The 22,510-nt window shown below is 37.0% G+C and overlaps 2 protein-coding genes, 1 long non-coding RNA gene and 1 other non-coding gene across 4 annotated transcripts; 2 read left to right on the forward strand and 2 right to left on the reverse strand.

The window, feature by feature from the left end:
* Positions 1–1,026: 1,026 nt before the first annotated feature.
* LOC103715566 (transmembrane protein 234 homolog) lies at positions 1,027–4,498 on the forward strand. The gene is made up of 2 exons (XM_008803239.4): positions 1,027–1,543; positions 4,277–4,498. The coding sequence occupies exons 1-2, from the start codon at positions 1,195–1,197 to the stop codon at positions 4,306–4,308; spliced, it is 381 nt and encodes a 126-aa protein (XP_008801461.2). The 5' UTR covers positions 1,027–1,194; the 3' UTR covers positions 4,309–4,498.
* A 524-nt stretch (positions 4,499–5,022) lies between these two features.
* LOC103715565 lies at positions 5,023–7,799 on the reverse strand. Its single transcript, XR_605406.3, has 3 exons — positions 6,135–7,799; positions 5,458–6,050; positions 5,023–5,344 (listed from the first exon to the last, which is right to left on the reverse strand). It is a non-coding gene; the product is annotated as an uncharacterized LOC103715565 (long non-coding RNA).
* Positions 7,800–16,082: 8,283 nt separating this feature from the next.
* LOC120110704 lies at positions 16,083–16,189 on the forward strand. Its single transcript, XR_005511845.1, has one exon. It is a non-coding gene; the product is annotated as a small nucleolar RNA R71 (small nucleolar RNA).
* A 1,266-nt stretch (positions 16,190–17,455) lies between these two features.
* Positions 17,456–20,583, reverse strand: LOC103715595. Its single transcript, XM_026807885.2, has 7 exons — positions 20,444–20,583; positions 20,009–20,150; positions 19,882–19,938; positions 19,341–19,526; positions 19,101–19,263; positions 18,941–18,984; positions 17,456–18,270 (listed from the first exon to the last, which is right to left on the reverse strand). The coding sequence occupies exons 1-7, from the start codon at positions 20,581–20,583 to the stop codon at positions 18,256–18,258; spliced, it is 747 nt and encodes a 248-aa protein (XP_026663686.2). The 3' UTR covers positions 17,456–18,255.
* Between the last annotated feature and the right edge of the window lie 1,927 nt (positions 20,584–22,510).

The following is a 22,510-nucleotide window of genomic DNA, read 5'->3' on the forward strand; positions in this document are numbered from 1 at the left end:
TTTCATCCATCACAACTTTTATTGTGGGCCGCGACTTTAAATGTGCTATAGATATCGGTCATACTAATAGTTCATATTTAAAAGATATTGGAAAATAGTTAGGCATCTTTATGCTAAAAACTTGGGAGCATGTACATAGCTAAAATATCCTATAAAATTTATTTATCATATACTTTTCACATTTTGTTATGTAATATCTAATGTTGGTAATGCTGCTCTTTCTGTATGAAAGTTTGGAAACGTAAAAGCCTTATACATGAAAGAGCCATATTATACACACATATATGCATATATATATATATATATATATATATATATATATATATATATATATATATATATATATATATATATATATATATATATATATATATATATATATATATATATATATATATATATATATATATATTGGTTTCACCTTATCTTAAGACTTTTATATATTTAAAAATCTTCCTAGATACTTTTAGAACATCTTTACTGTCACATTTTTGATATATAAAATGGAAATAAATTATAATCTCATATAAAATTCCAACTTAGAAATCTACAAATAGTTAATAATTTATTTGAGAAACTTTATGTAATTTTTTCCAATATACTGCAAAGCATTTATATTCGTAGAATTTGAAATTTCAAACTATCAATACTTAAGGATCAATTACAAGTCGAATGATAAATTTCCATCACCATAGCAAATTTTTATATCCCATAAATAATGAAGAGTTAAATAAAGCTTTTTATTTATAATTTAAAAATATAGAGTTTCATATGTCCGGTATAGGTTCGTGATCACTACGTGGAGTATTCGGATAAACAATTGTTTAAAATCTCAATATTTTTACTATTATGAAAAAAACTTGGGGATTTTGACTCTGCTTTATTTTATATATAATTTTTTTTCCATTCTAAAAATAAGTTTTTATTACTTTATATATTATATCCTCTGAGCTTCCTTTTTAACTTACACAGCGATATACCAAAAAACACGCAAACCCCCGTATTACACGGCGACAGTAGATCACTCCGCAGAGTTGGCAAATAAGTTTAGGTCCGCCGAGGGACTGTTTTATAATTTTTCTTTTCTAATTCCGATTTATCAAGCTCAAACGAAAAAAATTGGGGCTTTTCTCTCTCCCTCTGCTCCGCGCCTCCTCGAATCCCCGGCGACCATCTTCGCAGATCAGGAGCCCAATGGCAGCCGATGTCGAGAAGATGATCGGCGTCGGGCTCGTCTGGGGCGCCACCAACGCCGTCATGCGCCGCGGCGCTCTTCTGTGGGACCAGAAACGCTCGGCGGCGCCGCCGGACCGCCGCCACGGCCTCCTCGGACACGTCCGCCAGTGGCTCGACCTCCTCCTAACATGGCAGTACTCCGTCCCTTTCATCATAAATCTCTCCGCCTCCGTCGCCTTCTTCTACATCCTCGGCGCCGCCCCAATCTCCATCGCGGTGCCGGTGACCAACGCCACCACCTTTGCCGCCACCGCCGTCGCCGCCATGCTCCTCGGCGAGGAGATGCGGGTCGGGCATGCACTCTTCGGTACCGTTCTTATCGTTCTGGGTGTTTGGATCTGTATCACATGAGGTGTTTGATCGTTGGCCTCATTCTTTTCTTTTCGGGGATTCCTCATTTTTGTCTAGATTTAATGGATTTAGTGACCGTTTTTTTTATTTTTCTTGTTTGTTTATGAATTCGAGTTATCTGATTTGAAGCAGATGTTTTGTTCAATTGTCTACGTTTGTCTATCAAATTTGATGTATGTAAGCTATTTCTATTAAATTAAGCTGTTCCATTGAGAAATTTAATGGACAGTTCTAAAATTTTATTACTTCCTGAATTGTACTTCTTTTGTGCTAAGAGAAATTTCCTGAATTGTACTAGTGAAGTAAAACTGAACCCTGTTTTGTAATCAACTTTGTGAATGCATTGGATTTCATCAACAGGTATAGATTTGATGAGCTACAGAGCAGGTTCTTTGTATAACATGTAACAAAAGGTTTTAGGAGGCAAGATTGTATTTTGTGTCACTTAAACTATCTATGACTTGTGAAAAAATAGACTCTTTTCATCTGGCATGGAGTCATTCAGATTTAAGGAGATGTCAGTGAGCCTTCTTATGACTAGGAGAGTTAGCAAGTGACTAGCTTCGTGAAAGTATAACTTGTGCCCTGGCCTCGTATGAAAAAGCTATGGCTAGGTGTGGCATGATCATGTTTCAATTATTTTGAAATATGGTCTTGAGAATCTCTTCAGGAGACTACTTAGTCATGGCACAGTATACAAACTCAAGAGCCCATGCATTTAATATTCGAACTATACCTTGAAGAATTTTTTGTTGTCAAAAATTCTTTCTCTGTTGGTGGAATCTTGATTTTGTTCCTCAAGGAAACCTTTTTGTTGGAGAGAGGAAAATGATGAAACTCATATTCATAGAAGAGGTGTCGGTCCCACATATTTCTTTTTTTTTCTATGCTGCCTTTATCAATCTCTATATTACCTTTCTAAGCTGTTTGTCCCTTGAACAAATCTTATGCTGATGTTGGTTTAGGTATATGAGGAAATATAATGTAAGAACTTATGACCAAAAAAGCTAGTAAGAATGTGTTATTTGAGTTTCTTATAGGCATCCAAAATCTATTCAGTATATAGTCGATATGAGACTAAATACACGGATCACCACACACTCCCCTCATTTAAGTCCCAGTGTTCTCACTAAGCAAAGGGCCCAAATCTAATCAAAATTCAATCATAAATACCATGATTGGCTCATAGTCTATCTTAAAAAGACTCGTGATGTAGTGTCCCCCAGTCCATATGGACCATGGACTGCTTTTACTCTGATACCATTAGTAATAATTCGAGACTTCATCCAAAAAGATAAGCTAGAAGGTATTATTTAGGTTCTTTGGCCTGGATAAATATCCAAGATTTGTCCAGTACATAGCCTATGTGGGGCTAAATACATGCCCGCAAGATTCCTCACATATAGATTCATAGAAAAAGGTTCCACTCCCACTTTCCATTTCTTCATGTCCTACCTCTTTCAGTCACTATATTACCTTTCTGAGCTGTTTGAAACCTTTATTTCGTTCTTGTCTTGAAATATGGACTAGTGCTAAATAAAATTAAGTCAAAAAAACAATACAATGATCATTCTGTTCTCAAAAGTTTCCTGATTTAGGACCAATTTGATTGACTTTAGAGCTGGATAATCTAGACCTGATTGGTGAATTTGATAGTATGGCTCTTTAAAGCTTCAATACTGTCTTTTATTTTTGAATAGCCATTGTTCTGTATAGGTACTATGGCTTTTTAGCAGATTATTAATTTATCACTTGTTTGTCGCCATGTCTGAAAGAACTCCAATAACTTATATCTATTGTATCCTTTACTGGCTAAGAATCAAAGTACGCTCTTGTACAATGGTTAAGAAAATGGTGTCTTTTTAGTTGTCTTCAACCATGAATGCCAAAGGATTGTTGTTTAAATTCTGATTTTTTGTTCCACCATGTGGGCCTGAAGGCTAATACCAATTTAGGGGAATCTGGATGAAGAGTAAACTAGGAAGGATCAGGGGAACGATGGGATTATATTGGGCATGGAAAAGAAATTTAAAATGAAGTGATTAAGGATGCAAACTTAATTAGGAATTCAACAAAAAATAGATATCATTATAGAAAAATTGAAAAGGATAGTTCTTCACTATATTATTGCATAAGCAATAAATGCATTTACACCAAATTTCCATAACACTTATTGGAGTGATTTAATGGCTAGTTCATCTTAGTGCATTATTAAAGTAGAAAAATATACTTTTTAAACTTATATTACTTTGTTGCTCATGCTTTGCCTGATTTTTTGGCAATAATAAGAGTTCCTCACACCCCCAAAATTCCATACATGTTTCCATATTATATGCTTCTCTTTTGCTTTTTTTCTGCTCTTTTGAATTTGGCCTAGGGATAAGCCTTTGCAAAAAGGATGGTCTTTAAAAATTATTTTCGACATTTAGCTTGTCTAGAAACTTCGAAACAGTCTTCAAAGTTTATGAAAACTCAGAATCCATTGAAGAACCTCTCTTAATCTGTAAATTTTGCATTTCATTTTACTTTTCTCAATTATCCTGCCTTACCGTATATAGACTACTATATCTTTTGTTCAAATGAAAAGTCAGTTCTTCCTGGTTGAAGCTTGTCTTGAATTATCTCAAGGCAAAGGTAAGGATTTAGGAATTTACCTGTGATTTGTTTTTCTGATGCAATGTGCCTGCAGGTATTTTCTTCTTGCAAGTTGACAAAGCTTAGTTACATCCTGCACGAACTGCTACCTGTTAAAATTTTTCCTGCTGGCAGTTTTAGTCTGAGGAGTTTGCGTACCCGCTCTGCATTTGCTCTCTGTTTCTTTGTTTTCATATGAAAATATACCATCTTTAAATTTTGGTCTACTGAACTTATTGTGGTAAGTAAATATTGAAGGATCCTTGTCGCAGCTTTAGATCTTCTCTCAAACTTTTAGAGGGCTTATCAACTAGAATTTTTTTACTTGGATTGTTCAACCTTCTTCAGAATCTCATTCGTATTTGGCACCTAGGCCTGTTAACGAGCCAAGCCGAGCCCGAGTCTGGGAGGCTCGGGCTCGGCTCGTTTCACAGAAGCTCGGGTTCGGGCTTGGTACCGAGCTCTATATTGGGCTTGAGCTCGAGTTTGCTTGGCAAAACAAAAGCTCGGGTTTGAGCTCCTGAAGCTCGTTTCAATTACGAGCTCAAGCCCGACCCCAAGCTCGGGCTCGGGCTCGATATGAGCTCGAGCTCGGGCTCGATAACAAGGATCCAGTATTATCTTTGTGCACGAGCAACTCAGCATCATATATGGCTTTCCAAAAGATTATATGTGCCTGTATCTGCATCCCTAGCAGCATGAATGAATCCATCCAGAATTAATTTCTTCTGAAAACAATTGAAATCATTTATTGTTTATTGTCTAAATGCAAAGATAGATATATTTTCACACAAATCAAAATAAGGGCATAAAGCACAAGTCACCAAGTTTCAATATAATGAAGTGTTTGGCACAAACCCCATCCCACTCCCCAGGTAACTATTCAGCACATAAGAAGTTGGCAGCAATTACAAGATCAGAACCCCAGTTAGCCAAGTGCAGAACTCACAACACCTCAATACCGGGAGAAAACAGGGAAAATCTAAGCACCACAAGGCTATATCCTCAGTTTTTGGACTTCGAGTGCTTCACAAGCCAATCTATTACAGAGTCAATGTTGGTTGAGTTCTTGCATGAGATCATGAAACAGCAAACTTCTTTATCAGTGATAGACTTTAGGCCCCTGCAATGCAGAAAACGATGATCAACAAACACAACAGCTTGTATTGATCTATCTGTTTTATATCATCCTCAGCGACAACCATATTCTTGGGTCAATAAATTTTTGTTACTTACATCTCCTCAGTCAAACTTTGCTTAGACAGAGCTTCAGGCTTATCAATTTTGTTTCAAAGGACCAGCAATGGAATCCTGCTCAGTGATGGCTTGCTTAGAAGGTCATGAAGTTCACTCTTTGAGATTGGCAAGTTATCGCGATCTGCTGCATCAACAACATACCCACAAAAATAAGAGGAATTCCACAAATATAGTAGAAAGCAGTTCACCTTATATCTGAGGTATGAGAAGAAGAAAATAATTGGGACAAAGCTTCATGGTCATGGTCATAGATAAACTCATGGTCATGGTCATAGATAAACTCGCAAATATACAAATGCATGTATAGACCACATTTACCAAAGTAATAAACAAAATCTCTAATTGCTCACCATTAGATGCTGGGACTCAAATCCAAGTTGTCTACACAAAGGCAAGCACAAAGGCAACAACAATCAAAAAAAATTTAAATGGTCTAAGTGAAACCCCAACAAACTAAAAAACATCCTATACAAATCAAGTTCTACAAAAGAGTTCAAGAAACACAATAAACATAATAAATTAGTCTAGTTTAGACCACTCTCTGTGTTCCATTGCATAAACTCTTCATCAACCTGTAAATTAAACAAGAAACCAGAAATTATAAATTGAAAAAATAACTACTAAAAGATATATTAAATACTATAAATGATACTTACATTTGATGATTGCTCCAATCCAAGCTCATGATGCAACCAATCTCCAATACAAATCAAAGCTTGTTCAGTCTCAGGCTTTAAAGAGCTACGATATTGATTAAGCACTTTACCTCCAGTACTAAATGTAGCCTTTAAAGCAACAGTAGTAATAGGAATGGATAGTATGTCCCGAGCCATGTTTGATAGATAGCGAAATTTTAGGGTGCTAGCTTTCCACCAGTTCAAAGCATCAAACTTGTCATAGTCTTCATCACTAGGCTTGTAAATACCTTCTTCTAGATATATGTCCAACTCAGTTTTGTTGGAAGGAACAACATCCCCATGTTGTTTAGCCCACATATCAAAGTCATCATCATCCCTTCTTTTTCTTTTCAGTTTGGAGAAGGTACTAGTGATATTGCTAGCGCTTACATTTAGGTACTAGTGATATTGCCAGCGCTTACATTTATTTGTCCCTCTGAATATACATATTCCTTATAGAGCATATATAAAGCTTCACGAACATCATCAATATGGCATTGAAAAACATTTACACCATAAATTCTTGGAAAACAAAATATAATGAGTCGCATTTTATAGCGAGGGTCCAAAACTGCTCCAATTGCCATTAGTAAGTTACAATCTCCCCAATACTTCTCAAATTTTTCATTCATTCTTCGAGTCATGTGCATCACAAAGTCTCTAGAATCGAAGGACATATCATTTAATTTCTTCTTCACTCTCCAAATTTCTTTAAGGAACAAATTTGAAGTTGGATATTGATGTCCTGAGAATACTTCTGTGGCTTCATTAAAAACTTCCAAAAATTTTGAAACCTCTATAGCTCGTATCCAGTCTTCCTCGAATGGTAACCATTTATAGTCGGAGTCTCTTTCCTTGTACATTGGAAATACCGGTCTGAACTCCACATCAGGTTGAAGAATTTTAGAGGTTGACAACTTCAACTATCAACAATTTCATTAAACTTATGAAGTCGTGAAGGAGACATCTCCAGATATTTCATGCTTTCACGGATATTCTCAATTACATCCCGTATTTCTGCTAAACCATCTTATACCATTAGGTTCAAAACATGTGCACAACAACGAACATGAAATATTTTTTTCATTGAAGTAAAGCTTTCCTTTGATTGCAAAATTATTCCTCAAGACCTTGACTGCTGTGTCATTCGAAGATGCATTGTCTAACGTAATAGTGGAAACCTTATCTTCAATCCCCTATTCAGTTAGATACTTAAGAATACAATCAGCAATAGTAATTCCCGTGTGGGGAGGTGCCAAGCTACAAAAATTTAAAATTCTCTTTTGCAACTTCCATTCAGAATCTAAGAAATGTCCAGTAAGGCAAATGTACCCTATTATTTGATTTGAGGTCCATAGATCAGTCGTTAAGCTAATTCTATCAACATTTCTTAACATTGACCTCAACTTTTGCTTCTCAATTGCAAACATTTTCAAACAGTCATTCCTCAAAGTAACCCGCTTTATTAGCTCAAATTTTGGGTTAAGAGCTTTACAGAATAAAACAAAGAACTGATGTTCCACCATCCTAAAAGAATACTCATGCACTATAAACATCTTTGCAAGAATCTCTCTTATCTTGTCTTTATCATACTTGTAAGTTGCTAGCATTGCATGACCTTGAGTAACCTTAAATGACAATAAGCTTTATTTTAACTCTTTGTCTTCGCTAGACTTAGAAAGTTTTTGAGGCATGCAAGCTTTTAAATGTTCTTTAAGATGAGTTGTGGCATCCCCCTTTCTCCATGCCAATTTAGCACTACAATGATTGCATTTTGCCTTTATGTTGCCATCAACTGTTACAATTTCAAATTCAGTCCACACCTCAGATCTCATTTCTTCTACACCCATTTCTTCCATTTCATCATCTTTACAATAACATATTCTAATTCAACAACTTCGTTTGCATTATAAGCTATAAAGGCATGTTGATCGGATTGAGGTTGGCCATCTGACATTTTTTGAAAAACATAAATAACCAATCAAATTACATATTTAGTACATAAGCATGCCATATAAAGCCTATTCAAGGCCAAAACAAAACCACACAAAATGACAATCAACAATCTAAAACAATACCCCAAATCATATTTGGATCACATCAAAATTTGACATTGGAGTAGTTCATCATTAAAGATTAGTGCCATTGAGAAGAAAAAATTGTGCTCACCAAAAACTTGATAGTCCCTAGACTCTACCACAAGTGTATGGGTCGTGACAAGTAGAAAAGGGCAAAAAGAGTATCGTTTCTATAAGAAGGCGATTCAAATACCAATTTATAAATTTTCTATATTATTTAGACAACCCCAAATTGATGTGACTGACTGCAATTTCTTAACTTGAAAAATTAAATATGAAAGGTTCCTAGGGCTTGGATTTCATCAATTGAATTCTTTCAATGAATTTAAATCTGATTGTTAATATTTTGCTAATTACAATGACCGAATCCCTTTTTTTTATATGATATCCTCTTTCAAGGCATAACACCTATACCTATATTAATCCTATGTCTATTTTCGTGATCATAGAAATTAATATAAATTCATCATGATTTGTGAAATTCTTGAATGTAGGTCACAAGGGTGTGCATTTATTTCTAAACTACACTGCCAATATTTGATAAATTCACCAACTAATATTGAACTTCAACTTTCATTACTTCATTCAACATCTTAAGCATACAATTCATGGCCAGTAAATTGCAAGAATAAAAACCAAAATCATCAAATTGCAATTAACAAAGGATATTCAATACAACCATACTCAATTCATATCAAAAATTCAATGACTACATCCTAGTCCCATGATAAGAAAACTAGCAAATCATAACTAATAAATCAATCCAATTAATTCTCAAATATAAATTTGCATTTAACATCCTTAATAACAATTTAACAAATAAAAAAATCAGAGAAAGAAAAAGAACTCCGTATTTGCAAAAATCCTCCGCTCCGCTCTTTCTCCCAGAATTCCAGCTTCTTTTTTTCCTCCTAGAATTCCTGGCTTTTCCTCCTCTTGGAATTCTAGATTCTCTGATTTTTCCTCTTCCTTATCTGCTTGCCATCCCCCTCGTATCTGCTGGCCATCCCCCTCTTCTCCCAACCGATTCTCCTTTTTTTTGAATTTTAAAACAGATTTACCCCGTATCTGCTGCTGAAATTCGGAATTCTAGGCTGATTTTATTACTCGACTCTTAGCTGCATTTAGAGCACCAAAACGACACACTTTGGAGTTGGACCCTTCACGAAAGTTTTAGATCTCATTCTCATCTTTCCAACACACCTAGGCTTGCTTTATTTTGACGTCTAGAACTCCAGATACAAGCTGAAAACCAAAATAGGGTCTGGGCTACAGTAAACTTTTGGATAGATTCGGACTTCTTCGTTTTTGCTAAGTTTTCAACTTCAAAAAGGCAGAACTGGATTTTGGGCTTTTTATAAAAGTTTTAGGCCTACGTCTTAGCTTCCAGCAAGCCAAAAAACATAGTTGGCTCAGCGTTTTCGGAAAAAAAGAAAGTATGAACCTTCCAATGTCCGTGTGGAATGCAACTTGTTCGCTGAAGTGGAGGCGCTTTTATCCCATATATGTAGGTGGGAACAGAGGAAGGGGTCAGATTTATCCTGATGAAACCGAGGTTTGTAGCTCCAGTTAGAACTCAAAAATCGAACAGTATTCTAGTGTGACTAGACCAACCCAGCTAGGACTTACTCTCTAGGCCTAGCCCGAATCTTCCTCTTCACATCAGCCCAATTTCAACCTAATTCAATAATTAAACACCTGTAAAATACCGAGAATTCTCAAGAATTAAATAAACATAAAAGACACCTAAATTCTAGACAAATGAGCTAAGAACATACAAAACACTCTAAAACAAAATAATTAAGACTAAGAAAATGTGTAAAATAAATTTCCACATCAAATGCCCCCAAACTTGAATATTTGCTTATCCTCAAGCAAAAGAAAAACCATAAAAACAAAGGATAATAACTATAGTCAGGCTCAACTCATCACACCTAAGGACCTATCATGCAAACATCAAATCTTCAACTTAGTACATAAACAATAGCAAATAAAGAAAAACTAAGCATGCTTACATTCTCTAGATCAAAATCCATATATAATTCCAAACGCGATCATATTTATTATGCGACCAACATAATTGAATCATGTAACACTTCAACCTGCAATCACCCCTTCTCACTACTACAAACAAGGTAGCAAACTAGAGAGTTTTTTTTTTTTTTTGAAAAATTATTCTTTGTCTTTAAGTTGTCACTCGCCTTTTGACGTGAATATAAGCATTTGTGATAGATGCACCCGGTTACTCAACAAGTCACACACTTAAAGTGCTTTTGCATACTCATATTTCAAGTTGCTGTTTGACGTAAAAGTAAACATTGGTAATGAATACCCCTAGTTACTAAGCAACTCAAAATATTGGAGTAGATAGAACTTTGTACACATTTATTTATTCGATTGTCTAATCATTATCACTCTATTTACTTAAACCCTGTTTAGGACTAGATCAAAGGGGATAATCACAAGAAAAGCATCACACTTATCTTTTATGCATAATCACACAACTTATACAACTTTGCAAGGAAAGATGTACTTCAATAATCCCAAAGGAAAACAAATATGCTTACTCTTGCTTTATAAGATATTGCCCATAATAAAGATATTGCTTATCAAAATTCAATGCTTAAACACAATAAAGAACCCAAAAGTGTAATGTGGATCCTAGATAAGTCTAACATAAGTGCAATTGCATGTTCATTTCTCCTAATCTTTCACATAAAAAGGTTTGGAAGACATGGATATGATCACCAATTAACTTGCATGAAAGTAAACAAATCAGAATTTCGAAAAAATTTTCTTTCTCAAACAAACATAACCAGTACCGGCATTCAATATAATCAAATATCCACTCCCCCAAACTTAATTTTCACATTGTCCTCAATGTGAAAGCAAAGAAAAATGGAAGACTAATACTCCCCTTTTAGCAAGGCTGAACACAACAAATGTTCGATTGAATTGAACATGAACTAGTTTCTTGCTTGATTTTTCCGCACCTACACAACACAACCAAAAAGAAAAGGGTCACAATAATAATTATTCAAAGATTTAAATGACAACAACAATTAAAATATATAACAAAAGACAAAAGAAAAGAATTTTTTTTTTTTTGGTTGGGTTGCCTCCCGAGAAGCGCTTGTTTACAGTCATTAGCTTGACTTCTACACCATCAACCATAGGTAAGATTCTTCAAAGAGTAAGTCACCCATTTAGAAACCGCAATACCAGCAAGATAAGGCTTCATACACTGCCCATTAACCTTGAATGCACTAGTGACTTTACTATGCACCTCAACAGCACCATATGGATACACTTTTGTTACCGTGAATGGCCAAACCACCTAGAACGAAGCTTGTCTGGGAATAACTTAAGTCTTGAGTTGAAGAGTAACACTTGCTGCCCAATTTCAAAATTTCTAATTAGAAGATGTTTGTTATGCCAATGCTTTGTCTTTTTCTTGTAAATCCGAGCATTGTCATAAGAATCCAGCCTAAACTCCTCCAACTCACTCAACTGTAACAATCTCTTTTCTTCTGCAGCTTTCAAATCTATGTTCAACTCCTTGATTGCCCAATAGGCCCTGTGTTCTAATTCTACTGGTAAGTGATAAGGCTTTCCAAAGACAAGTCTGTACAGAGACATATCCAAAGGTGTCTTAAAAGCTGTCCTATAGGCCCGAAGTGCATCATCTAACTTATTCGCCTAATCCTTCCTTGAACTACTCACAGTATTTCCAAAATTTGCTTCAATTCCCTATTTGCAAGTTTCACTTGCCCATTTGTTTGGGGATGATAGGCAAGTGCTACCTTATGAGTAACCCCATATTTTTTCAAGAAAGCCTCAAATGACCGGTATTAAAAATGGGAGCCTTCATTACTAATAATAGCTCTCGGCACACCAAATCTTGAAAAAATATTTTTCTTCATAAATCTCATCACCACCCAAGAGTCATTAGTCTGAATTGTAATAGCTTCAACCCATTTAGACACATAATCCACTGCTACCGGGATGTACTGATTGTTGAAGGAAGAAGGAAATGGGCCCATGAAATCAATTCTCCATAAATCAAACAGTTCAACCTCTAAGATATTGGTTAAGGGCATCTCATTCTTTTTCGAAATGTTGCCAATCCTCTGACATCTATCATACATGCTCATATATTGTCTGGTATCTTGATACATGGTCGGCTAGTAAAAATCAGACTGCCATACCTTTGCAATTATCTTGGAGGTACTGAAATGTCCACCACACTGCAAGGAATGGCAATAGTAAAGGATATCTTGCATCTCATCCTGGGGCACACATCTTCTAATCATCCCATCTGCAAAGTGTTTATAGAGTAGTGGTTCTTCCCAAAAATAATGCTTCGCATCCCACAAAAACTTTTTCTTTTGATGATAGCTCAAATCAGGGGGAGCAATGCCACTCACCAAATAGTTCACCAAATCAGTATACCAGGAGATGATTGAAACTGCCAACAACTGCTCATCTGGAAAGCTTTCATTAATGGGCACCTCATCTGCTCTTGACTGCCCCTCTAATCTAGACAAGTGATCTGCCACCACATTCTCCATGCTTCTCTTGTCTTGAATCTCAAAATTAAATTCTTGAAGCAACAGCACCCACTGAATCAAGCGCGGTTTGGCATCTTTCTTTTTCAACAAATACTTGATTTCTGAATGGTCCGTATATACGATCACTTTGGAATCTACAAGATAAGATCAAAACTTGTCAAAAGCAAACACAACAGCAAGCAATTCTTTTTCAGTAGTTGCATAATTCAACTGTGCATTATTTAAAACTCTACTAGCATAATATATAACATGCAACTTTCGGTCTTTTCTCTGATCGAGAACAGCACCTAAAGCGAAATTATTAGCATCACATATTAGCTCAAAAGGCAAACTCCAATCTGGGGCTGTCATAATTGGTGCTGACACCAACTCTTGCTTCAACTTGTTAAAAGCATTCAAATAGTTCTTATCAAAATCAAACACAACATCCTTATTCAACAGATCACAAAGAAGTTTAGAAATTTTAGAGAAATCCTTAATAAGATGCCGATAAAATCTTGCGTGACCAAGGAAACTTCTAACTCCCTTAACATTTGTAGGTGGTGGGAATTTTTCAATAATTTCTATTTTTGCTCGGTCTACCTCAAGGCCTTTTGCTAAAATTTTGTGGCCTAAAATAATACCTTTTTGCACCATAAAATGATATTTCTCCCAATTCAAGACCGACTTGGTCTCCTCACAGCACTACAAAACTCGAGACAAGTTATCTAAACAACTATCAAAAGAAAATCCAAAATTAGAAAAATCATTCATGAAAACCTCCATGATCTTTTCAACAGAATCAGAAAAAATAGCCATCATGCAACGTTGGAATGTAGCAGGTACATTACACAAGCCAAAAGGCATCCTACGAAATACAAAAGTACCATAAGGACGAGTGAAGGTAGTTTTTTCTTGGTCTTCTGGGAATATAGGAATCTGGTTATATCCTGAATAACCATCTAGAAAACAGTAATATGCATACCCAGTAAGTCTCTCAAGCACCTGATCAATAAAAGGTAAAAAAAAATGATCCTTACGAGTAACACTATTAAGTTTTCTATAATCTATGCAGACTCTCTACCCAGTTACTGTCCTAGTGGAAATTAATTCATTATTTTTATTATGCATCACAGTCATCCCACCCTTTTTAGGTACTACCTGCACTGGACTAATCTATGAACTATCATATATAGGATAAATAATCCCTGAATCTAACCATTTAAGAACTTCAGCCCTAACTACTTCTTTCATGTTAGGATTTAACCGTCTCTGATTTTCAATAATAGGTTTATATATATCCTCCATTAAAATTCTATGCATACACAATGAAGGGTTAATTCCTCTAGGGTCTGATATAGTCCATCTTATGGCTTTTTTTCTCAATCTCAAAATACACATCAATTTGTCAAGTTGTTCATCAGATAAAGAAGCACTCACAATCACAGACAAAGTATTATTCTCACCTAAAAATGCATACCTAAGATGTAAGGGTAATGGCTTCAACTCCAGAACTGGTGCTTGCACATTAGAAAGGGGAGGGGGTGGCTTACCTTTGCCGATATCCTTAAATGAATACCTCTCTGCTTCGGCTTAGGACATGTAGACTCTAATGCACATGCCACTTTTGCAACCTCTAGATTATCATCTTTACTTGTTTCTGCACTTACTAAATAAGTCTCAAGAGGTTTTTTAGCATTTTCAGCCCTAAAAATCTCTCTGGTCGACTCATCTACAACATCAACTCGAAAAATATGATCAGTAAAATAAGGATATTTAGTAGCTTCAAATAAATTAAACTCTACCTCTTCTTCACCAATTTTCAAAGTCAGCCTACCATTCTTAACATCTATGATAGGTCCAGCTGTGGCTAGAAAGAGGCGGCCTAAAATGATAGGGATCTCGGTGTCTTCTTCTATCTCCAACACAATAAAATCAACTGGAATGATAAACTTCTTTACCTTGATCAGCACATTCTCAAGAACACCTAGAGGATATTTGACTGATCGGTCAGCTAGCTGCAAAGAGATGGTAGTAGGCTTCAACTCTTTCAATCCAAGCTTTCTAGGCACAAATAAAGGCACTAGTGAAACACTAGCACCTAAATCACACAAAGCTCTAGAAAAATTAACATCACCTAGAGTACAAAGAATAGAAAAACTCTTTGGATCTCTTAGTTTTGGTGGAAGCGTATTCTGGATAATGGTACTGCATTCCTTCGTCAAGGCAATGGTTTCGAAATCTTCCAATGTTCTCTTCGTAGACATGATCTCCTTTAAAAATTTCAAGAATTTATGCTAAGGCATCTGCAAAAGGAATATTAATGTGAAGCTGCCTAAATACTTTCAAATTTTTTTTCAAAGTATTGATCAATTTTATTCTACTTAAGCCTTTGAGGAAAAGAAATGGGAGGAACATAAGGTTTGACTAGTGGTAGTGGGGATGGTGTCTTGGCTAGGTCCTCAACTTCTTCACCGACCCTCTTGCTCACCTCTTCATAGTCTACTTCATTACCAACTACAGTCTCACCACTTACCTGACCAAGTTGCTTACCACTTCTCAAGGTGACTGCCTTGCAATGCTCCTTCGGATTGACCTCTGTCTTACTAGACAAATTATCCTATCTACGAGAATTGATGGAATTAGCTAACTGCCCCAATTGCACCTCTATATTTCTGTTGGAACTCGCCAACTGGTCAACCTTTGCTTCCAATCTCTCAAATCTCTCTGAACTGGCATTGGCTAACTTCTCAATAGCCATCTCCCAAGACTGCTTACTTTCTGGTTAGGATGGTCTTGGTTGGAAACCAAGAGGATAGAGAAGTCTAAAACTGCTACCTTGGTTACCTTGATCCTTCCATAAAAAGTTGGGATGATTCCTCTAGCCTGGGTTGTATGTGTTGGAATAAGAGTTGTTCTGCTGCTGCTGACTATTATAATTAGATACAAATTGAACCTGCATACAATCAGAACTCATGTGAACTCCTCCACAGCAATCACAACTCAATACAGGATTAGTAACGAAATTCACATTACCTAGCTTGCCGAACATTTTTACCAGAGAATTAACCTTGGCATTAAACATATTTATGCCATCTACATCATACATGCTTGGAACTTTCTTAGGCATACCTCTTTCATTAGACCACTGATAATTATTAGAGGCCATTTCTTCTAACAACTCATATGCCTCTTCTGTTGACTTACTCATTAAAGTACCTCTTGCAGCTACATCTATGGTAATCCTGACTGAATGTGTTAATCCATTATAGAAAGTCTATACAATCAGCCAGTCAGGAAGACCATGATGTGGACACTTTCTCTGCAAATCCTTAAACCTCTCCCAGGCTTCATACAAAGATTCACCATCAAACTGAGAAAAATTGGTAATATTATTTTTAAGTTTGGCAGTCTTACATGAGGAAAAATACTTACTCAGAAAAGCTTGTGACAAGGCATTCCATGTGGTGAAAGAGTTAGGTGCTTTGGAATTCAACCAGGCCTTGGCTTTATCCTTTAGAGAAAATGAAAAAAGTCGGAATCGAATAGCATCATCACTAACTCCATTCATCTTGATTGTATCACAAATCTCTAAGAAATTGGCAAGATGTGCATGTGGATCCTCAGTAGGTTCTCCACCAAACTGCTCCTGCTGCACCATCTGGATGAGACCAGGCTTAATTTCAAAATTATTAGTATTGACTGTAGGTCTCACAATACTGGGTAGAGCACCATTGACATTCGGCATGGCATAGTCACTCAACAATCTTTTATTCTGGTTATCTTGGTTATCGGCCATAGCTATTGCTTGTTTTTACTTTAGCTCTAATCTTTGTTGTTTTCTTAATGCTCGTAGGGTTTTCTCAATTTTTGAATCAAAAGGCTCAATTAGCTCACAGTTTCGTGGCATACACTAAATACAGAAAATATAAATTAACAAAAAGAACAAAACAGTCTAAATTAATGCAGAAAATTATTTGTATTGATATTAAAAATAATCCTCTCCGGCAACGACGCCAAAAACTTGATAGTCCCTAGACTCTACCACAAGTGCATGGGTCGTGACAAGTAGAACAGAGCAGAAAGAGTATCGTTTCCACAAGGAGGCGATTCAAGTACCAATTTATAAATTTTCTATATTATTTAGACGACCCTAAATTGATGTGACTGATTGCAATTTCTTAACCTGAAAAATCAAATATGAAAGGTTCCCAGGGCTTGAATTTCATCAATGGAATTTTTCAATGAATTTAAATCTGATTATTAATATTCTGCTAATTACAATAACCGAATCTCTATTTTTTATGTGATATCCTCTTTCAAGGCATAACACCTATACCTATATTAATCATATGTCTACATTCGTGATCATAGAAATTAATATAAATTCATTATGATCTGTGAAATTTTTGAATGTAGGACATAAGGGTGTGCATTTATTTCTAAACTACACTACCAATGTTTGATAAATTCACCAACTAATATTGAACTTCAACTTTCGTTACTTCATTCAACATCTTAAGCATGCAATTCATGGCCAGTAAATTGCAAGAATGAAATCTGAAATGATCAAATTGCAATTAACAAAGGATATTCAATACAACCATACTCAACTCATATCAAAAATTCAATGGCTATGTCCTAGTCCTAAGATAAGAAAACTAGCAAATCATAACTAATAAATCAATCCAATTATTTCTCAAACATAAATTTGCATGCAACATCCTTGATAACAATTCAGCAAATAAAAAAAATCAGAGAAAAAAAAAGAACTCTGTATTTGCAAAAATCCTCTGCTCCACTCTTTCTCCCAGAATTCTAGCTTTTTTTTTCCTCTTAGAATTCCTAGCTTTTCCTCCTCTCGGAATTCTAGATTCTCTAAGTTTTCTTCTTCCTTATCTGCTTGCCATCCCCTTTGTATCTGCTGGCCATCCCCCTCTTCTCCCAACCGATTCTCCTTTTTTTTGAATTTTAAAACAGATTTCCCCCGTATCTACTGCTGAAATCCGGAATTCTAGAGGCTGATTTTATTACTCGACTCTCAGCTGTATTTAGAGCACCAAAAAGACACACTTTGGAGCTGGACCCTTCATGAAAATTTTAGATCTCGTTCTCAGCTTTCCAACGCACCTAGGCTTGCTTTATTCTGGCTTCTAGAACTCCAGATACAAGCTGAAAACCGAAATATGGTCTGGGTCGCAGTAAACATTTGGACAGATTCGGACTTCTCCATTTCTGCTAATTTTTCAACTTCAAAATGGCAGAACAGGGTTTTGGGTTCTTCATAAAAGTTTTTGGACTACATCTTAGCTTTCCAACAAGCTAAACAACACCTGAAACCGAGGTCTGTAGCTCCAGTAGAATCCAAAAATCGAACAGTATTCTGGTGTGATTAGACCAGCCCAACTAGGACTTACTCTTTAGGCCTAGCCCGAATTCTGCCTCTTCACATCAGCCCAATTTCAATCTCATTCAATAATTAAACACATGCAAAATACCAAGAATTTTCACGACTTAAATTAATATAAAAGATACCTAAATTCGAGATAAATGAGCTAAGAACATACAAAACACTCTAAAACAAAACAATTAAGACTAGAAAAATCTGTGAAATAAATTCTCACATCAACAAGACAATGAAAGAAAGCAGGATTAATAGCACAAAACAGCCATAAGAAGCAAGGTCAGGTTTAAAGGATCAAACACTTAGTAATGAACCTGAGGATTTTTTTTTCATTTTGGAAAGAGAAACAAATTAAAATTGGATACCAGTTTGCAGTTTGTTTTTCATTTCATGATCCGGATTGATTTTGATTAGGACACTATTCACACATGCACACATTTGGAAGAGAAATTCACATCTAGTCGCCTACAGAATTATTGCCATGTTATAGGAACAAATGTATGAATAGTATGGAAAAATGGCATGCATATTCATAGAAATACAATGTTATATACAATGGCATTGACCTTGATAATCTTATTATCTGAATTTAGAATGGATTTTAATACCTTGAGTACAACAAAAAAAAAGGTGATACAAACAGAAATTGAGAACTTGTTCCATGAAAAATACTTACTCAGCAGTCCTAATGAGAATGAAAAGAAATTACAGAATTAAAATTAAATAAATGCAAGCAAAATAACAATGAAATACCTCTTTTCTCTCATCACGCTTCCTCTTGACCTGGTGAAAGGTATCTAAAAAGGCATTGCACCCGTTAATACAACTCCTAGTTAAACCCATCCATTAAAACCCATTACAACAAATCCATTATACCATCATCACCAGTTTAGCAAGAAATAATTGCAAGTACCTTCAAGAAGTCGGATCGGCATGGCCATACTGGCATTGATGCTCGGTGGAATGACTGGACCCATCACCGTGCCGGGATTGACCACCACTACATCCAATCCATTCTCCTTGGCGAATTCCCATGCTGCCTTCTCTGCCAAAGTCTTCCAAGCTGGATACCAAATCTGAAACACCAAATCGTCAGAAAAAAAAAAAAATCTAATGGTCTCAATTAATGGGATTCTTTTAATTGAGGACTCACCTCGTTTTGCTTGCAATAGTCGACGTCGGTCCAGCAATTCTCGTCCTTGACCATGTCGGCGGGCCAGCTAGGGCTAGGGATGATGGCCGGGATCGATGATGTCACCACCATCCGCTTCACTCCGCCCTCCTTCGCTGCGCGGAGCACATTCAGCGTCTCTTTCACCGCCGGGTCCAGTAACTCTCTCTGCTATGCCCCGCCAAAATTAAAGAAGGAAAAAAAAATCGTTAGGCGAGTTTGAAATCAGGGACCGACAGATTAGGAGGTTGGCGAGGTAGAGGATCCTAGAGCGGAGGTCGCTGACGGAGATGGAGGTTGGCGAGGTGGAGGATCCTAGAGATGGAGGTCGCGGCCGTGTGAGTCATGATCCTATCAAGATCAGGACTTTCAGTATAAGCAGATAAAACCCTCGATAGGCCAACAAAATATATGCACCAAAACCTCTAAATCTCGTTCTGGAAACTAAAAATAAACGATAAAAAACGTATTAAAAAAAGTGAAAAGGCATCAATTTCCTATAATCCCAGAAACACAAACATACCCACAGTTCTGATCTCTGTTCTTCGATTTCCCTTCTTCTTTCCAATAGCCAACAAAGCTACAAAGATTGCAGAGGAGATGGAAAACAAACTTCACTTCTGAGAAGAAGAAGAAGAAGAAGAGATTACCTCAGCTAGGGCAGGGGATGAGCGACGAGTTCCACGGGGATAAGACAGCTCAGTGATGGAGGTGGTTTTGGAAGAGACAATGGCAGCACCGGAAAGAGAGGGGAGAGCGAAAGCTAGGGCAGACGGAGAAGGAGGTGGGGATTAGGGCAGCGCCGCAGCAAGTCGGGGGAGGAGGATGGTTGGAGAGGACTCAGAGGAGGGGTAGCCGGGTAGGAGAGGACTAGAGGAGGGCCTTAGCACTTGGGTTGGAAATTTGGAATCGTTGGATGCAAGATCTCCAAGTGATCTCGACTGTAGAATCCCGAACTCATTTGGTTGTGTTAAGTCACGAGCTCCGTTTAGGCTCGTGAGCTGCTCGGGCTCAGGCTTGGGTTTAAACGGGCCTCATTTTGGACTCGGGCTCGAATTCGTTTGACTAACGAGCCGAGCTTTTACTGAGCCGAGTCCGAGCAGCTCAGCCCGTTAACAGCCCTATTGGCACGTTCTCTTTGAATTTCCTGCTCCCCACATGAATCAACCACATCCATTTCATTCTTTTTCTTCACTCCAGCAAATGCTGCATCATATATTGTCATGTATGATCGGCATGTCCTGTGTTTTGAAGAACGGTTCTCAACTAAGAATATTCATATGATTTCGTACTCTGATTTCATTGTGCATGGAGACTGTTCTGATTAAATATCTCAAAGATCGAGTTCGGCGAACCTGCTCTTGCAGTCAAATCCTCTTGCCTCCACTTTGTTTGTGTCCTGGGTTTTGGGCTTGTAAAATCTCTTGGGTAACTAAGCTTCCATCTACATAGCGCAGGAGGCATGCTGTTCATCATACTGCATTTGTTGGAATTTCATCATATCCATGCTTGAAACTCAATACCACGACGGTAATCTCCTATTCATGGGCACTGACTTGTTTCTTACCTCCTTTCTCTTCTTCCATGCTTATAATGCTCACTAGCTTTTCCACATGCGTGAGTACAGCGCGAGCATCTCCTGCATATCATTATTCGTGCTCTCAAAAAAGAACTCAAAACAGGCTTAACAAGAGAGCGCGAAGACAACAGCGAAGCAAATGTTGCACCGGTTGCAGAAATGATGTGCCAATTTCCTATTCCTCATGAACTAGGACCGTGCTAGGAATGCTGAAAGAGGTATATGTTACTCTTCCTATTGCTCCTTTTTGAACAGGCTGCTAGATCAAGGGACAACAGGAAAGTTAGATGTGTATCTCATCTTTTTGAGATTTCTTGAATCATTAAAGCATCCGCTGGCAAAATGTAACTACTTGAATCTTAATATGGCACTGATATGCTCTTGTCTTTCTTTATATCAGCACGGAGTGTGATTGGTATGAGTTGATGTTTTCAGGATCTAGTAACTTCCCATGCATCTTGCCTTCAAGTCTTAATATGAGATGGAAACAAAAGGGGGGGAAACAAAACAGCGACTTGAGCATGAAATCAAGAAAAATGGTGTTCGATTAAGATATGGTAATGACCATCCCTCGGATCTGTTTAAAATTCTGACGAGTGCTTAATTATGATATGCCATATTTAGATACATTAACTTCCAGAGCTTCTCAGCTTCTTGCTGCTTCCAGAACTCTTCCATAACTCCAAGAACTTCAAAAACTCTGCTGCTAACTGCCTTAACTAATCTAACTGATTTTTAGTTAGTTCGTTACCTTCTCTGTTAGTCGGTTATTCAATCAGTGTAATGTTATAAATAAGATGTATCCTGTAAGAAGAACTTAACGAGAATAAAGAGAGTCTTCTTCAAGCTTCCTCTGTTTTCACAACAATTCTCCTACCTATTTTTTACATGGTATCAGAGCAATTGAGATCACTTTCCCATGGCTGCCTCCACTCGCAGCGATGCAGGTTCGGCTCCTTCATCGGCTCAGAGTGTAATGGAGGATCCGGCAAGTCCATATTACCTGCATTACGGTGACAGTACAGGTTTGCAGCTCACCTCCTTGATCCTGAATGAGGAGAATTATTCAACTTGGAGCAGGTCGATGATTACGGCCTTGAGTGTCAAGAACAAGGAAGGATTTGTCGATGGAAGCATTCCTCAACCTCCACAAAATGACCCACATTATGCGGCATGGTGGAGATGTAACATGATAGTTTCCACATGGATTTTAAACTCTATTCCAAAGGAGATGAGCACCAGTGTAATCTACATGGAAACAGCAAGAAAATTCTGGTTGGACTTGAAAGAGAGATTCAGCCAAAGCAATGGTCCAAGGATTTATCAGTTGCAGAAGACAATTTCATCTCTCTCTCAGAACCATGGAAGTGTAATCTCTTACTTCACCCGCTTAAAAGGACTTTTGGAAGAGTTGGCAAACTATAGACCTCGGCAGCAAAATGAGCATCAATCCGAAGAGCAGGTCATCCAGTTCTTGATGGGATTAGATGATTCCTACTCAAATGTTCGCGGACAGATCCTCTTAATGGATCCTCCACCCCCAGTTAACAGGGTGTTTTCTCTTGTGCTCCAA

This window comes from Phoenix dactylifera, chromosome 4 (assembly GCF_009389715.1).
Source record: "Phoenix dactylifera cultivar Barhee BC4 chromosome 4, palm_55x_up_171113_PBpolish2nd_filt_p, whole genome shotgun sequence".
Taxonomy (NCBI): Eukaryota; Viridiplantae; Streptophyta; class Magnoliopsida; order Arecales; family Arecaceae; genus Phoenix; species Phoenix dactylifera.